Consider the following 18,541-nt stretch of genomic DNA (forward strand, 5'->3'; position numbering starts at 1 on the left):
GGGTGATCATCCTTGGTGTGCAAAATGCAAACTTTTTTAGGGGGAAAAGAGCAGGCCTGAGGCAGTGCAGCAGCTCCCTGCTGTGTGCACGTGTGGTTCCAATGACTGGGACGGCGAGTCCCTCACCTCACTTGAGGAGAAGGGGCATGTATCACTTGGAGTTGGGTTTCATATGCTTTTTTCTTTATTTTTGCTTGCATTCTTGCAGTCGAAAGCTTATTAAAGGTACTGGGGTGGTGCTTCCTCAGCTGATCCCAGGCCTCGCGCTGTTCCGAGTATGGAGTTCCCTTTCCTGGGTGTCCCTTCCTTCCCCCTCTGTCGGGTGAGTGCTCCAACTGCTCCCTCGTCCAGGTGAAAAACTAAACCTCCTTCTTCTTTGGCTGAGTTTTCCACCGGCTCCGCCAGCCGGTCTGACTCACCCAGCGGCCGCACGATCCTTGGTACAGATAGGTGAACGCAAGCCAGGTCCTGAAGGAAGGTGTTGCTGCCCTCCTGGCTTTAAATTGGCTCGAACTGGTTGCGAAAGCTCAGTCTTGGTAGAAATCCCTGGTTTGAAAAGTAAAACAGTGCCCTGGCTCCGAGGCTGAGGGCAGGAGGGAGCAGAGGGGTGTTTGCAGAAGGACCCTTTGAGACCCGTCTGGAGGTGAGCGGAGCTGGTGGTGGTGGGGACAGAACGGGTACAGGTGGGGAGCTATGGATTGGGAGGAAAATGGGAATATCAGGCAAAGTAGTCCCTGGCCAGGAGGGAATGAGAGGGGTGAGGTCTCAGAGGCTGTGAAGAGCAAAGGGTGAGAATTCTGTTGGTCCACAGTTAACTCTGATGGAACTGTTAGACTAATGATACCTTCGGATCCCTCGAGGTCTAAAAGCCCTTATTTAGGCATTTAAGCATAATTGCAGCCCAGCAGAACTGTATATTAGGCTAATGCTCTGTTCTTTTTCCTCCCCCGAGGCTAGAAGAGTCAGAAACCATACCCACTTCATTAGTGAGGCAGCAGGGGGACTGTCTCAGCTTTTTTTTTTTTTTGAAGTGAATAAAATTAACCTAATTGTTATGCCTGTTTGTGGCTAAGAAAGTGTGGCTTCTGTGCTGATTTATTATTATTATTTTTTTTTTTTCCCTGATGCCTCTCTCGCTGTGCCCAGTGCCGATAGGGCGGGATGAGGGGGATCCTGGGGGTCCTGGGTCTCCCTGAGCAGGAGGTGGGGGCGTGGGGGGCAGAGGAGAAAGTCGGGGCCCCCTTGGCCCCACAGCACACAAACTGTTAAACTGCCTTCCCTCGGCTCACAAATCCATTTCTCCAGCCCATGCCAAAGCATGCGTTCTTCTATCAAGACCATATGTGCGCCAAGACCGAGGGTTTTAAAGTCAAGGTGTTTTTGAAATATTGGAGTGCAAATTAAGTATCTGAGTAATCTTAACTGTCTTCTAAAAAAGAAAAAAAAAATATATATATATTCTCTATCAGCCTCACATGTAACTTAAAGGATTAATGGAAAGCTAAACTTTGATCAGAGTCCAACAGCTGATACCAGCCATGAGGCTTTCCAGGCCTGAAAGCAAAATAGAAAAATCCAATGAACGACTCGGCCAAAGATCTGCTGCTCCATCTTTGAGGCAGGCCAACATTTTGGTCATGTTTTTAGGCTAATAAGTTTTTTTTTTTCTTCTTTTTTTCCCCCCCGGTTGCTTAATGCCTTCTTGCGTCACCTTTGTCCTGTGATGCTGGACTCTACCTGTAACAGAGTTTGAGTAAATTACTGATGTTATTGAGAGTGGTTTATAGCTTTGGAAGAAAGACACATTAAGGAAGGTCGTCAGGACTTAAGGTCCCCTTTCCTTGTAGGAACTCGGTCACCATCTCGTTTGCTCGGTGCTGTTTGTTTTTCCTGTCATCTGCTGCCCTGAGCAAACATTCAGTCCTCGTTTTGACAAAAATAGTGTGCCCCTCCAAACCGCTCCAAGAGCCACAGTTTAGCCCCCAAAATTGCTCTTGGGATTTGTCACTGGACAGTGTGTGTGTGTGTTAAATCATGTGGAGCAAGCGTGAAGGTTCACGGAGCCTCCTGCAAGGGTGCTGAGAAAAATGTTACCTAAAAGGAGTAAAAATACCCCTTAAATCCCAAGGAGGGACTGCGTGGAGGAAGCTGTGGGGTGCTGGCTCAGCGCTGATTGATTGGGACACTGGGCAGAAATTTGGAGGCATTAATGAAATTGGAAGTGAGGATTGCGAAGGTTGCCCAATTTAATTTCTCTCCTTTGAGTTTTTACGATAAGGATCTAGAAAGAATACTTTCATTTGTTTAAAATGTAATAAATAAATATGAACATAACATCAAAGGGTGCTATTTCTCGTAATTTTTAAATGCCTTCCCATTTGGTTTGTTTCCATAGATGCCTTGGAGTACGTTTCCCTGCATCCTGACCTGTTTATATCTTTCACACTTGGTTTATAGGGTCACTGTCAGCAAACTGGTTTTGTGGGGTTTTCCCTTTCAGATTTTTCAGGATAGGACTGCCAGGCAGAGTTCACTTTGTTTAATGCAAGCGCCCACAAAATCCCTTTGAAGTGCGTAATTTTAGTACTGACAACTCACACAATCCTGTCTTTCGTGATGCCATAATTCTAATACAAATGCTGAATTATGGTATTTAAAAAAAACACCAAACCAACAGCACAAAACAACCACCACAACACGTATGTAAATGCCTGGCTCCTTATCTCCACGGCTCGGCTTCCTGTAATTTAGTAACAGAAAGTGCAGTTTCAGTGCTGGAGGTGAAAGGAGTAAAACGGGAGCCCTTCAATTTTTTTTTTCTGGGCAAGCTGTGATTACAGCGGGACTTTTTTTCGGCGCTCGAGCCCTCTCGTCGGAGCGTAATTAGGACCACATTGATTCTGATTGCAGCTGGCAGCTGCTGGCTATTGCCTTTTTCAGCTTCTGACCCCCATAGTCCTGCTGACCTTTCCTGGGGTTAGTCGTGGGCCCTTTTCATTGTGATGGGCTAGAAGTGGCTCATGTGGAGTTGATTATTTCCTTGCTTGTCTGGCCTTTTTGGTGCCATAACTCCAAGTCACTTCCATTTTCTTCCCCGGCGTTGGGCTGACCAGGGAGAAAGGAAATGCTTTTGCTGGCGACAGGATCGGTTTGCACGCTCGGCTGCCTCGATTGAGACCCTGAAAGGAGGGGAGGGGGAGGGTAATGAACACTGTAGGTGCTGCATTTGCTTTTTAAAGGTTGATGTTAATGATTGAGTGGTCATTAAGCATTTATAAAAAACAGGGCTTGGTTGCCTTTTAGCCACCTCAGGACCCGCGTGTTGGTGTTAGGAGTCAGCATCCTTAGCGTGGGGTGCATTGGTGGGAGAGGTGCCTCGGGAAGGTCGGGGCGACGCGGCTGGACCCACCGGTGTGGGTGCCCGGGGACCTCTCCAGGGCTTTTCCAGGCAGGAATAAGCCTGGGAGGTTAGTCTGTGAAGCCGGCGGGCTGCTAACCCGCTCCTCCCCGACACAAAAAGCTAATGAAGTATATATGCCAGCTGTTACACTCATTTTGCCAGACCCCAGGAGGACAGCATGAAGACAGTCAGTGATCAAAGGCTTGGGAGATCACTGAGGAGCCGAGCGGCAGGAATGTCTGATTGCTTTCTCTTGGAATGCCACAGGCTTCAATACCTCTTTTTTTTTTCTTTTTTTTTTTTTTAAGGGGTCTTGGTGTGAGATTTAATGATCTAACTCGGCTCACTCACACTAAAGGCACAGTGTTTTAGTTAATTCTGGGGGGGTTAAATTTAGGCGCTTTGAAAAACCTGAAATTTTTGTTGTGCTGATGGAAACAATCTTGGCGAGCAAGTGAAAATGAAGCTGTTTTTTCTTGGAAATTCTGTAATAAATGACTTAGGCGGGGGGGAAATAATCTCGGCGTTTGCCGTGCTTTAGGTGTTAGATCACACACAGCATCATAAAGTGGGGTTGCATTAATTGATTTTTGAGTTTAACAAAAATATGAACTCTTTCGTACCCAAGGCTGTTTTAGTCCAAGTGGAAACTGTTGTCCTGTCTGCAGCTGGTGGGCAGCGCTGCCCTGGAGCTCCAGCTCTGTCACTTTTTCCTAGGGCTTTTCAGAGAAGGCCCTGAGCTCTTGGAGGTGGAGTGGGCAACCTGAATAACCCCCTCTGTTCCCCAGCATGCCGTTTCCTTCCTCCTCTTCCACTTTGCTCCAGCCTTTTTGGGACCTGGAGCCTTTGGCGAGCGAAGAAACCCTTTCCTCCTCCAGCTTCAGGAGGTGGAAGAGGGTAGGTGAAGGTGGGACGAGTTTTGGAGGGGGAGTGATGGAACGGGAGCGTGGTGGCACCAGGCTGAGGTGGGCTGGTGGCTGTGGAGCTCTGGTGGCCGTTGGTTGGTGGAGGGGAGGTCCTGGCATTGCCCTGCCAGCTGGTCCGAAATGGCAGGAAGATGATTCAGGGAGCTGAACCAGAGGGAACAAAAACTATCAAAAAAGGGTTAAATGGAAAAAAAAAAAGGGTATGAGATAATGCTTTTTTTCAGTAGTGGCTCTTCCCTCAGCTGCAGGGGTGGAGGTGAGGAGCTCATGCTCCAGTAAATAAGCAGGGCAGGTTCTCAGCTGCGTCTTGGAGGACGCAGGCCAGAGTTTTGTCATCTTGTAGAGTGTAAAACGTACTCTTGGGGGGCAAGCGTGGGTAGGAGCGAGTTAATTTGGAGGTGGTAGGTTAAGTTAGTTACATGGAACAGAACAGATGTGGAGCCTTCCATTGAAGATGGCTGGTGTCTGGAGAAACAGCGTGAAGCTGTGGGACAAGAGCAGAGGGTTGCTGTACTGTCTTGCTGCATGGAGTCTGTCTGGATTGGAGGCAAGAAGCCCTCTGGACCGCAGATGACACCAAGCTGGGTGGCAGTGTTGACCTGCTGGAGGGTAGAGAGGCTCTGCAGAGAGATCTGGACAGGCTGGATCCATGGGCTGAGACCAACGGGATGAGGTTCAACAAGGCCAAGTGCTGGGTCCTCCACTTGGATCCCACCAACCCCCTGCAGCTCTACAGACTGGGGGCAGAGTGGCTGGAGCTGCCTGGCAGAAAAGTACCTGGGGGTGTTGGTCGACTGTTGGCTGAACAGGAGCCAGCAGTGTGCCCAGGTGGCCAAGAAGGCCAACCGTGTGGCGAGTAGGGCCCGAGAGGTGATTGTCCCCCTGTACTGGGCACTGGTGAAGCCTCACCTTGAGTACTGTGTCCAGTTTTGGGCTCCCTACCATAAAAAAGACATTGAGGTGCTGGAGCGGGTCCAGAGAAGAGCAACAAAGATGGTGAGGGGTCTGGAGCACAAGTCTTATGAGGAGAGGCTGAGGGAGCTGGGGGTGTTCAGCCTGGAGAAGAGGAGGCTGAGGGGAGACCTTATTGCTCTCTACAACTCCCTGAAAGGAGGGTGTAGAGAGGTGGGGGTCGGTCTCTTCTCCCAAGTCACAGGCGACAGAACGAGAGGAAATGGCCTCAAATTACGCCAGGGGAGGTTCAGGCTGGATATTAGGAAAATTTTTTTCACCGAAGGGGTTATCAAACCTTGGAATGGGCTGCCCAGGGAGGTGGTGGAGGCCCCATCCGTGGAGGTGTTCAAAAGAGGGGTTGATGTAGTGCTGGGAGATATGGTTTAGTGATGGTGTTGCTTTTTGTTTGTTGTGTGGGTGTTTATTTTTGTCAAAATTAGGTTGACAGTTGGACAAGATGATCTTGAAGGTCCCTTCCAACCTAGAAGATTCTGTGATCTCAGGTCAGTAGAACGTTTGGGTATGTCCATGTGCTGCGAATGGCCCGTGCCCATCCTGGTGAGGTCTTTGGGAGATGGTGTGCCAGCCACCCTGCTGGTGTGTGCCGTGGCTGATGGGACAGCCCTGCTCCCACGCTGGGAAACCTCTCCGCTGCCCCCGCTGCTCCTGAAGGGGCTGATCAAAACACAACCCTTGCCTTTGGAGGGACCTCTGCTGGTTTCTTTTGCTTGCCCAAAGGTGGTGGGGCTGACAGTGTGAGCTGAGGGGTGGGCATGTGGTTGGCAAGAGGTCCCTTTTCAAAAGAGCCTGTGACAAATGGGACGCACAACCAGAATTACATTGTCTTCAGAAGTATTCCCTCTTACTCATTATCTCCAAAAGTAGGAGGAGGGTGTTTCTGGGCACCCCTGCCAGTGCAGCGTGCTTCCAAGTCCACCAGGACGCATGGGACGACTCCTCTTCCGGACTCAAGTCCGTTGTCTTCCTCATTTCTCTTGATCCGTGAGCAACAAGTTATGTTAGAGCTGATGAGAAGGTCAAGTGCTGGATGAAAATAATTGGAAGGTGACCTTAAATGAAGGTGTCTTGGTGGACGTAGGAAAAATACAGGCCTTTGCCCTGCTGGGGCTTTCTGGTGTATGGCAATGGTGGTCTGGATAATCACAGAATCATAGAATGGTTAGGGTTGGAAGGGATCTCAAAGATCATCGAGTTCCAACCCCCCTGCCATGGGCAGGGAAGTTGCCGATGAAAGTGGAAGGGACTCAATCCATAAAAACCATGTCTATCTCCTTTCAACCTTGAATATTATTCATATACATAACTGCTATTACTAGTATTTTATTTTGTCTTTTCCAACCTAAATGATTCTATGATTCTATTCGTTTAGATGAGATGGTGGGGGATATGGTGTAGGGGAGAACTTTGTAGAGTAGGGTAGATGGTTGGACTCGATGATCCCAGGGGTCTTTTCCAACCTGAATGATTCTGTGATTTTACAAGGCTTGAAGATGACACTTCCGTGACACTTCTTAGTGCAAAATAACTTTGATGTACCAACGATGGAGGTTCATTCTCTGGAGAGAGGAGTGGTGAGCAGTGGGCAGAGTTATTCCTGGGTGAGCTCGTCTTGGAGTTCGAGATGTTTAAATGGAGCCACATTAAGCAAAGTGCTCCTCTTTCTGTTCCCAGTAGGTCCCCAGTGACTGGTACTTGCTGTCCAAATGGGAGTTCAAGGTTATTGAAATGATGGCAGAGGGGAAGAATTTTGGTTTTCCATCCCTAAGGACTTTTAGTGCTCCGATATGTATTAATAAAACATTAAAGAGGTTTCTCTCTTGGGTTGCTAAAGACCCCAAAACTACAAGCTGTGGTCGTGCCCTCTTCTCTGTACCTGGCAAGGAGCTTCTGCAGTGACACCATCTGCAGAAGAAAGAGAATAAAAAGCAAATATTTTTGGATTGAGTAGTTGGTTCTCCTCTTCCCGCCGTGTTCCTGTATCTACCAGTGAATACCAGGTTTCTGCAGTCCCTTCCGGAGCGGGTGGTAGAGAAGCTTTGTTGGGCTGGCCGAGTGTTGCTGCTGAACGATGCTGCTCCACTTAAAGTGAGATTATTTTTTTTTTTTTCTTCCCTCCAGTCAAAGAACTCTGGTATTTGTGGCTTGCTTTGTGTACTCGCAGCTTTACAGTTGATCTTCCCACTCCGCAAGCCTGTGAAAGCCAAACTGGTAGGTCAAAAGAGGAGTAGCTGTTGACACTGGCAGCCAGGAACATGTAAAGAGAAAGATAAACAGAGGGAAATCAGAGACTGGATAAAGTAGATCTCCAAAGATAAAGTTTAGTTAAAGATAATGAGCTGGCCTTGTTTAAAAAGACAGCTGCAAAATAACCCGGTAGCTCCATGTGCTGGGGTTAAAGTTGACCTAGAATATACGTTTCATTGCTTTTCATAAATAAATAGTGGAGGGAAGATTTGGCGAAAAGCAACATTGCCCCCCACCCCTCTTCAGCAAAGTGTTTGATGTTAACAAGTTCTCTGGGTGTTTACTCTGTCCCCAGCGCTGGCTGGTGGAGCCGCTCTCCTGCCCTTGAACCCAGCCAGAACTCAAATAAACCAAAGCTCCTTCTGCTCAGCCCGGCTCCTCTGCCATCCACTGCTTCCCCAACGGCCCAGGGGCCGTGGCATTCCCAGCCTTTCCCAAGGGCTGGAAGAAAAGTGCTGGATCAGGTCAAGGTGCCCAGAAGCATGAGAAACACTGGGCTGCTTGAGCAGGGAGAAGGAGCCACGAGCAAAAAGCTCTATAACATCTAGAGTGATCCTTTGATTATTATTAGAGTCACTTCCCGATGCTTGTTTTGCATATATATATTTCACAGTGATGTTCCAATGATAAAATACTTTTCTTTTTAAATAAGCCATGGGAATAGTTTTGGTGTTAATGTCTGGATCCGGCTTCTTGGGAAGCAAATGGCTCTGTGAGCGCTCAATAAACAGGGACTTCTGTCTGCCCAGCCTGTGTGTTGTTGCACTTGTTTCTGTGCTGCCAGTAAAACTCTTACTTATTGTGTGTGTGTTAGATCCGTGTTTATATACACGTCTGATGTATGAGATGTTTAAAATGTTGAGTGTTAGCAGTGGGATTGTATGGCCGGGCTGATAAATGAAGTAACTGTGCTAAATGAACCCTGATCATATTCATCATCACATTACGCAAATGGACAATTTAAGTGACCGACAGCTGCAGATTATTTTATTTCTTGGAGAAAAGAGCATTTGATGGAGACCCAGGGTGTCAGAAACGCTGTTTCTGAGACTTGCCTGGTGCAAGTTTGGTTGCTGGTTTCGTGGTGGAGTTTGTATAGAGAAAGCAGTATTAGAGAAGTATAGAGAAAGCAGTATCCGTTTGGGAATATAAATGAGAATGAGCTTAATACTGGTGATTTTTTTCCAGTAGAAGTTTGCTGCTGTGGGATGGTGAAGGCCACCAGCAGGAGCAGAGCCCGCGACGTTTAGAGCAGTGATGAGAGGCCGATGCGTCGCAGCACGTCAATTCATAAAAACTTGGAAAACAAGTGTAGCCTGGTGATAGATGGTCAAATGATTATTGTTTGCAAACAATATTATCTCCAATAGATAAGCTGTTTACTTTGGACTTCAGTTCCTCGGGTTGGAAAGTACTCTAATTTATCAAGGCAGTTTGGTTCAGCGCAGAGGCCTCATACTCCAGCTGTGGAAAAAAAATCTTATATTAAGAATAGTACTTGGAAATGTAGTTAAGTTCAACTTCTAACTCATTTTTACAGATGGTTTCTATATTGCAAAGAATATTGGCTGTTTCCTGGTTGTGCTTTTTTTTTTTTTTTTTTCCTTAAACCCCAAACACTTTGTTGTAAGAGAGTTAAAAGACTGACTCCTGAAGCTTACAGTAGACATCTGTTTGTTTGTTTTTTGTAGCTGTTTCAGTGCCTCGTCTTAGTGTGGAGCTTGGTGCTTTCAACTCCTGGAATCTGGCGCTATGCATCCGGATCCCGGACGCTTACAGGCACTGCTCTGCATCGCTGCCGCCGGCCTCGCCGCTGCCACCACCTCAGGTAACACCTTCCCACCCCAGCTGAGGTGACCTGGGTGCAGGTTTTGGAGGTTGAGTCCAGGCTTTACGAACGAGCAAGGGTTTAGAGTTAGGGTTTAGCTTCGAAGTGGCCAACTCACGTTGGCCAACGATGAGCAGCCAACTTACATTGGCCAACGATGGGCGGCCAACTCGTATTATCCATAATCTGCTTTTAAGGACATGTGGGGTATTTGCACGCAGTCTTATGCTGAATATACGTCTTTGCCTTTGAAAACTTGGCCTCAAAACAAGTGCTCGGACGTGGAAGACTCTCAGTTCCATAGGTTTGTTCTTTGGGATCTCTACGGACTAAGCTGGCCGCAGATTTTGCTGCGTACAGCGCATCTCGTGTTCCCATGGGCTTGGGAGGGGTTTCAGATTTGCAGGGGGAAGAGGGGAGTCAGATCTTTGAAACACGAACGCTGATGCGTGGCTGCAGTTGGAAGAGCTCTCGCGTTAAAAAAAGAAGAGGGATGGTTTTAATTGACACATCTGCTCTGTGTAGTCAGCTTGTCTTAACGTAACCACACAAAAAAGAAGCTTTTACTACTTTTAGCACTTCATAGCCAATCGTTATAAGCAAATGGGATAAATTTTATTTTTCAAGCAGTCATAGGAGATAAATTCCAGCTGCAGGGTCACTGCTACCAATTTTGACTTTTACACTGAGCACAAAGTGTTGGTGTCATGAGTAAGGGCAGGGGTGAAGATGAAAGTAACAGTGCAGTTTCGTAGCTCTTGGTGGCTCGCAAACTGAAAAGGTCATTGCTTTGCTCTTATCCCTGGAAATTCAAACCGAACTAACAGGAAAAACAGTTTTCTAATTAAAAGCTAAAAATGGACATCTGGAATGCTTGGATACCATTTTTATGGATTTCATCTTTTTTTGTTAAGTGAAGCCACACTTTAATTTCCAGTTTTATTTTATGTTTATGCAGATAGTTTATGGTTCTGTTCTAAATGCACAGTTTCTCATCTGAAACTCATAAACAGAGCTTGGATGGACTGACTTTAGAAGAAAAGCATGAGCTGAGGGCCCCACCTACAAGAAAACTGTCTCTCACTTGGATGTCATTTAATATCTTCTTGACCTGTACTATCTGGAATTCCTTAGCATATTTACAAACTAGAAATTGTTTTTCCCAGCCACTGGGTCTATTTTTAAAGACTTTTTTTTTTTTTTTCTGCCGAGTTTCTAACCGAATAGGAGTTATCGGTGTTAATTGCCTTTTGCTTGTTCTCTTCGTACAAAATCTTTCGTAGAGAATTCTGTAGAAAACAAATTGAAATAATTCCCAGTGTTTCATTGGCCAGGATAGGAAAAAATTTCCTCCAACAAGCAGGAATTTTCTTCTGGCAACTAAATGGATTCTCATAACCAAGTTGTGTGGAACTGAACCTTTTATTTATTAGCAGCTTTTCCTGTTTCTCTTCGTCTTTAACTCAGTAAAGATAATGGATGCCCAATTCATCATTCTGGTCCTGATGAAGTCCATGTATTTGGAAATAACAAGAGCCTTTGCTGTTCATCCAGGTTTTTTCTTGGGTTTTTTTTTTTTTTTTACCCTGCTATTTTTAATTAGTTCTGCAGACTCGGAGACGGTTCTGCAGAAATACCTGGCAGGCTGCTACCATTTCTAAAATTTTACAAGTCACGTCCGGGCCCTCTTCATCTGGGACAGATCAGCTGCAGCTGCCTGTTCCCGAGCTCCGTCTCTGCAGGTGACGGCTGCCATTCCCCCCCCCCAAATCCGGCGGGATTGGGGTTTGTGCCAGCAGAGCCAGGGCCGTGCCTTTGCCCTGGGGGTGCCCTCCTGTGCCTGACCGTGGTTCATCGCCCTCACCCTCCTAACGAGGTTGGGATCATCACATTTTCCCTGGCGTTAGAGAGGTGGTGGGAATCCATCAGCAGTGTTTCCTACAGAGGACAAGGTGCCACCTGCTTGAGCATCACTGGCAACTTGGAGTTTAAACCCTTTCTTTGTCTGTCTTTGATTTGAATAGTTTTTTTAGCAATAATTCTTCCCACGGAAGAATTTTGCCAGGTCTGAGCAGCAGCAGGAGCCTTGGGAGAGAGCATTACTATAAAGCAGATTATGGTCAGCCTTTTGCACGAGTTGTCATTAACCATTTTGTTTGTTCTCATGCAAAATGCCATTTGCTAACTGAATATCTTTTTTTTTTTTTCTTTTTCTTTTTCTTTTTTTTTTCCCTTTTAGATTTAATTCCCCATTTTATTTCTGAGCCCTTGTCTGTTGTCCAGAAGCCTGGTGGGTCCGTACAGCTCCGCTGCTCTGCTGAGCCCTCCACGGCTCGCCTTTCCTGGCTGTTCAATGGGGAGCCTCTGGACAGCAAGGTGGGAGAGGTGGAAATCCAGTCGGGAGCTTTGACGATCCTCTCCCTTGGCCTCTCGACGTCTGGCCACTATCAGTGCGTGGCCAACAGCAGTGTGGGCGCCGTTGTGAGCAGGCCTGCAACGGTCTCCATGGGCAGTAAGTGCATTTTTCTTTGTGTTCCTCACTTCTTGCAAATTATATAGACCTCAGCTGGTTTGTGGGGTTTGTTTATCTTTGACTTTTAGAGACACCCTGGTTTCGAGATAAGAGATCTTTGTTATTTCCTCACCCCCACCCCACCCCAGCCAGTACTTTGTATATGATCAATTAGACACGGAATCACAGAACTATCAGAGTTGGAAGGGACCTCTAGAGAACATCTAGTCCAACTCTCCTGCTAAAGCAGGGTTGCCCAGAGCACATCACTCAGGAACATCCAGGTGGGGCTTGAAGATCTCCAGAGAAGGGGATTCCACACCCTCCCTGGGCAGCCTTTTCCAGGGCTCTGCCACCCTCACCCAAAAGAAGTTCTTCCTCATATTTGAATGGAGCTTCCCATGTTCCAGCTTGTGCCCGTTGCCCCTTGTCCTATTGCTGGAAACCACTGAGAAGAGTCTGGCTCTACAGCCTCACCAGTGCAGAGCAGAGGGGGAGAATGACCTCCCTCCATCTCCTGGCCACACTCTTCCCTACATAGCCCAGGATCCCATTGGCCTCTTGGCCACAAGGGCACATTGCTGGCTCCTGGATAACTTACTATCCACCAGGACCCCCAGATCCTTCTCCTCAGAAGTGCTTTCCAGCAGGTCCATCCCTAACCTATACTGGTGCTTGGGGTTCTTCCTTCCCAGGTGCAGGACCCTACACTTGCCCTTGTTGAACCTCATTAGGTTCTTCTCTGCCCAGCTCTCCAGCCTGTCCAGGTCACACTGGATGGCAGCACAGTCCTCTGGAGTGTCAACCAGTCCTCCCAGTTTAGTATCACCACTGAGGGTACACTCTGTCCCCTCCTCCAGGTCACTGATGAATGTGTTGAACAGGACTGGGCCGAGTATTGACCCCTGGGGGACACCACTGGTCACAGGCCTCCATCTACACCCTGCTCCATTAATTACAACCCTCTGAGTCCTGTCACACAACCAGGACTCAATCCACCTCACTGCCCCCTCATCTAGCCCACACTTGTTAATTTTCTAATGAGGATGTTATAGGAGACAGTGCCAAAAGCCTTGCTGAAGTCAAGGTAGATGACATCTTCTGCTCTCCCCTCATCCAACCATCGAGTTATAATATCATAGAAGGCTATCAGTGTTACCTGAGACCTGTTGGGTGATGCAGCCATGGAAAAGATTCCCTGGAGAGCTTGTGGTTCTCCATCCTTGGAGGCCTTTAAAGACTCAACTAGACAGAGCCACAGCTGGTCGATTTGGCGTTGGTGATAGCCATACTGTGAGCTGAAGGCTGGTCTAGAGACCTCAAGAGTCCTTTCAAGCAAATATAAATGTTTTTCAGTGAAATAACGTTCATTTCAATGAACTGACCTGAAAGTACAAGGTCCCCAAAAGCTTCTCTTCAAAAAGGATCTTGAAGGAGCAACTGAGCTGTCATGCATTGCAGCAGTGTGCTTGAGAGTTGATTAGCAAAGAGGAGAAATGAGTGGGAATCGGTGCCTGGGAAATAGGCAGGAGCTGCAAATTGTACTTTTCACTTATTTCATTTCATTTGGCTAAAACTGTCTAGATGTTCTTCAGGTGGGGACTGTCTTCTCTCCTTTTAGGTGCAATTTCCCTTCTCTCAGTCCTGGTTCTTCTAATCAATCTCTGCCTTAGCACTTGATCTGTAAATTATTTGCTCTTAAAGGACTTTAGAAGAGGAAGGGCAATGTTTTCCATGTGCAGAGGATGATGTGGTGCTGAGAATTGGAATCTAAAATTCCTCTGTCAGCATGATTTGTCTGCTCGGGACCATGGTGCTGGCTGAATCAGGCCTTTGTCGAGCAGGATTTGAGTGATTTTCTCTGTGAGGACACCTCATCTATGGAGCATGTCCAAAATCCCCCCAGGGAGGAAAATTTCTTAAAAGTGAGAGAAGTAAGTGTTTTGGTAAAGTACTGACCCATAGCCAGACCCTCTCAAGAGAGCTGTACGGGTGGCTGACATAGAAAAACTTCACAACCTGGAAGATGCTTTGAACGTGAAGGCAGCAGAAGAGCAGCTTTCACGCTTTTCCTCCTCCTTTTGAGATTTTTTTAGTAGGGAATTGGAAGGCTCTGTTAGCTGCTGGGGCTTTCCGCTGGCCTCGTTGCTTGTGGGAGGCGCTGCTGTACTCAGTGTTGTGTTAATTATAATCACAGAAAGACAATTCAATGTTTCTTACGGACAAGGCTTCCTGCTGTTTGTGTAAATTGTCTTCTCTGCGGTGCCTTTCTGAGCCTGGGAGTAGCGCTGCCGTCTGTCAGATTTAGACTGAACATTAGGAAGGAATTTTTCACCGAGAGAGTGGTCGGGCATTGGAATAGGCTGCCCAGGGAGGGGGTTGAGTCACCATCCCTGGATGTGTTTAAGGGACATTTAGATGGGGTACTGAGGGATATGGTGTAGGGGAGGACTTTGTAGAGTAGGGTAGATGGTTGGACTCGATGATCCCAAGGGTCTCTTCCAACCTGAATGATTCTATGATTCTATGATTTCCATCTCTGACCAGTCATCATTAGGTTTCAGAGTTAACAGGAGCAGAGGGAAGAAGATTTCCATCTCTGACCAGTCATCATTAGGTTTCAGAGTTAACAGGAGCAGGGGGAAGAAGATTTCCATCTCTGACCAGTCATCATTAGGTTTCAGAGTTAACAGGAGCAGGGGGAAGGAGATTTCCATCTCGGACCAGTCATCATTAGGTTTCAGGGTTAACAGGAGCAGGGGGAAGGAGGTTTCTGTCTCTGGCATCACTGTTTTAAGTCTGAACTTTAGGAAGGAATTTTTCACAGAGATAGTGGTTGGGTGTTGGAATAGGCTGCCCAGGGAGGGGGTTGAGTCACCATCCCTGGATGTGTTTAAGGGATGTTTAGATGGGGTACTGAGGGATATGGTGTAGGGGAGGACTTTGTAGAGTAGGGTAGATGGTTGGACTCGATGATCCCAAGGGTCTCTTCCAACCTGAATGATTCTATGATTTCTCTGCTGGCTTTTTGTAGAGCAGCTGAGGGGCTGCTGCCATCTGTCCTGATGTCCTGATCTGTAGCTCCTCTTCACCTTTGACCAATTCTCTCCTAGGTCTGGCTGATTTCCATGCCTCGGTGAAACCTGCTGTTGCAGCAGAGGAAGGAGGTTCAGCTTTTATCAGGTGCCAGGTGCCAGAAAGTAACCCCAAAGCACAGGTTCGCTTTCAAGTGCGGGGGAAATGGCTGGAACAATCCACAGGTGAGGTGGCTCGTGCCACTGGTCAGCAATATAAATATCCCACAAAAGCTTGCCTGGATTTTGTTTTTCTTAGAACTTGAAGGAAAAAAAAGACTCCTCGCAGAATTTCCTGTGCAAATTACTATCTAAACCTACCTTTCTAAATTAATATCCTTTGCACGACTTCTTTCTGATCCTACATTTAGAATACGTTGCTATATCTGACAAGTTATTTAAAAATAATGTATTTTTTTTTTTTCTAAAAGGAAGACTTTTTTTTTTTTTGAAACTAAGTTAAATATGATCTCTCTTCTTTCCCCACTTGTTTAGACAACTACCTAATTCTTCCATCTGGAAACCTGCAGATTTTGAACGTATCTTTAGAAGACAGAGGGTCCTACAAATGTGCAGCGTACAACCCAGTTACCCACGATCTCCGAACAGAGCTCACTGGACGTAAGCTCGTAGTCACACGTGAGTATTCAGTTCAGCTTTCCAGAAATAATAACACCTCAAACCAAAATAAATAACATCCCTAAGACTTTTAGTGTGGCCATTTCAGCCTAAATACCCACTGGTCACAAATGCCACGTTATGTAAAATCTGTCTGGTGTTATTTGCACGTTCTCCTTATTTCCCCTTCCCAAGAGGGCAGAGCATTTAGTAATATCCCCTTTTCAAGGGCGACCACTCCACTTGCCCAACTGATTTTGGAGCAGGGCTCCTGGAAGATCCTCATGCTTGGTCACCAGTACAAGTAGCTGTGCTCCAAAGACGTGGCCACCCTTGGACCTGGGGGGTCGGGAGGTGAGAGTGGGGTCTCAGAGCTGGGTTAGTGACACAGCCTCGTCTCCTTTCTCTCAGGCTCTTCCTCGGGCAGCTCCCACATCCTGCACCCCACGTCCCCCCAGCGCCTGGCGGTGCCCCTGCACAGCCCCCTCACCCTGGAGTGCGTGGCCAGCGGGTCCCCCCCCGCTGCCCTGCGCTGGGTGAAGGACGGCCGGGACGCGCTGGGGACAGGGGGGTGGGAGCTGCTGCACTCCCACCTGGTGACCCACAGGCTGGAGGCCTCCGACTCTGGGAATTACTCCTGCCTGCTGGAAAACGAATCCGGAGGAGTGGAATACGTTAACTATTCACTTACTGTACTTGGTAAGAAATAAAAACTTTTTCACCTCCAGGCAATTTTCTTAGCATACTTGTTAGTTTTGGCACCTGATTACAAATAGCCTGACATCCTTCTCAACCTAACTGTATTAAAATAAAGAATAAGATGCGTCCATCGTCACTCCCGAGTTAAAATCATAACTATTTATCTCTTCAGATCCTTCAAGGTCTGAAATAATTAAGCAATAAAGGATAAACTGGGAGGAAAGAATGGATCTATTTATTTTTCTACAGAGTGCCAAGTGTATATGGGATACAGCATCAATAGTGTGCCAGAGATCAGATGTTTCTCTCTCGAGGTTGTATATAGCAAAAAGCTGGCGAGGAGAGGCGGTGTGTTTGGATGAGGACAAAAAAAAAAGCAAAAGAAATAGATTTGTCCTCTTTCGTGTGGCTGCAATTCGTTCCTTGTCTCCCCTTTCCTTTGTAGCAGATTTTCCTGTTTGAGGTTTTTGCCTCCGTGATTGTTTTTGTTTGGGTTTTGAAATGTATTATGTTACGAGTAGCTCAGAAAACAGGTTGTTGACACACAATACACCCTTTGTTTTGGGGGTGTCACTAAAGAATTATTTTGAGAATACAAGTGTTTTATTTACAGTATTAATGCAAACATGCGACTGGAATAGAAGGGAGAGACCATTAAAATAAGCAAATGTGGGGGGAAAACCAGCTGCAGGCTGCAAAGAACTAGAATTATTTGGTGCTTGTTTAGCAATAAGTTTCTGTAACATTTCACGGGGTTTTTTTGCAGGACTTAGGCTAAGATCAACACGTGGTGCTTTATGTAAACTTATTTCCCTTTATAGAACCTGCCTCCATCACCAAGGGGCTGCAGGATGAAACTGTGGCTGCTGGCGCCACTGTGCATTTCTGGTGCGACGTCCGCGGCAGCCCCGCTCCCACCCTCTCCTGGTTCCACGACGCAGCCCCCCTCCTGCCCTCCCCACGGCATCTCCCCACGGGGAACCGCCTGCGCATCCGTGGTGTCACCCCCCAGGACTCTGGCTTGTACCAGTGCGTGGCCAACAACGGGCTGGGATCCGCGCAGTCCACGGGGAGACTCCGCGTCCAGATGGGTAGGAGCACTTGCAGCCCTCAAGAACTCCAATTAAGCACATCGTACTTCAAGCTTTATTCTGTTTTTCTGGCTTTTTTTTTCTCCTTGGATTATGTATTGATTTGTTTCTGACCATTGTTTGTAGCAAATCTTACAGAGAAAGTGCTTCCAGTTGAATTGTAAGGCATTTCTGGGCTAGCGTGGTTAGTTGATACCTACAACCTAGATTACCAGCTGCAATTAGGTCAGATTATGATTGAATTTGGCACGATTTAGTCTTAAATAAATCAGGGTCCTGTTGTGCTGGACCAACTGGTGTTCTTAGTGGACTGGCTGACGAGCAGTTAATGCCTGTTCCATGTCTTCATGTTTACAAAGGAGTCATCAGAGCTGGGGTTGATGCTCACTTCCCCTGGACCAGACCAGCAAGTACCAATGGTTTGATCACTTTTCAGTCTAAAACGCTTTCTACTACCCAGAGAACTTGATTTCTGCCACGGGGGTGTTGGCAAGACAATTCCACACTGTTCCTGTGCTTCCTGCCAAGTGCAGCTGAAGCTTTTGCCCTTCTCTGTCTGTGGGGACAGACGTGAGCTGCCTGAGCGGATGGTGTGTCACCTGCGTGTGCGGGGAGGGGACAACACCGCACTCCTCGCTGACAGCCACCTCTGCCTTATTTAGGAAACCTGAAGTGTGGTTTGAGTGGGGTTTTCTATCAGCACAAAGCTCAGCTGATCTTCTCAGTCTGGAAAAGAGGTCTGGAGAGGCCATCTGGAAAAGAAACAACTGGTTAAACTTTCCAGAGGAACTGTTAAAATGATTTATTTCATATGAAGAGCGGCTGAAGGAGCTGGGACTGTTTAGTTTGAGGAAGAGGAGGCTGAGGGGAGACCTCATCACTCTCTACAACTCCTTGAAAGGACACTGTAGAGAGGTTGGGGCTGGTCTCTTCTCACAGGTAATTAATGACAGAACAAGAGGGAACAGCTTCAAGCTCCAACAGGGTAGGGTTAGACTGAACATTAGGAAGGAATTTTTCACCGAGAGAGTGGTTGGGCATTGGAATAGGCTGCCCAGGGAGGGGGTTGAGTCACCATCCCTGGATGTGTTTAGGGGATGTTTAGATGGGGTACTGAGGGATATGGTGTAGGGGAAGACTTTGTAGAGTAGGGGAGATGGTTGGACTCGATGAT

General features: G+C 47.1%; 1 protein-coding gene across 1 annotated transcript in view; it reads left to right on the top strand.

The window, feature by feature from the left end:
• Positions 1-623: 623 nt before the first annotated feature.
• CDON (cell adhesion associated, oncogene regulated) overlaps positions 624-18,541 on the top strand; it is a 45,681-nt gene continuing 27,763 nt past the window's right edge. Inside the window, exons 1-7 of the mRNA XM_014961098.1 lie at positions 624-643; positions 9,237-9,373; positions 11,613-11,885; positions 14,999-15,145; positions 15,455-15,598; positions 15,989-16,276; positions 17,098-17,367. Coding sequence (XP_014816584.1) covers positions 9,298-9,373; positions 11,613-11,885; positions 14,999-15,145; positions 15,455-15,598; positions 15,989-16,276; positions 17,098-17,367 — 1,198 coding nt within the window. The 5' untranslated portion in view covers positions 624-643; positions 9,237-9,297. The remainder of the gene's footprint in view (positions 644-9,236; positions 9,374-11,612; positions 11,886-14,998; positions 15,146-15,454; positions 15,599-15,988; positions 16,277-17,097; positions 17,368-18,541) is intronic.

This window comes from Calidris pugnax, unplaced genomic scaffold, assembly GCF_001431845.1.
Source record: "Calidris pugnax isolate Ruff unplaced genomic scaffold, ASM143184v1 scaffold269, whole genome shotgun sequence".
Lineage (NCBI taxonomy): Eukaryota > Metazoa > Chordata > Aves > Charadriiformes > Scolopacidae > Calidris > Calidris pugnax.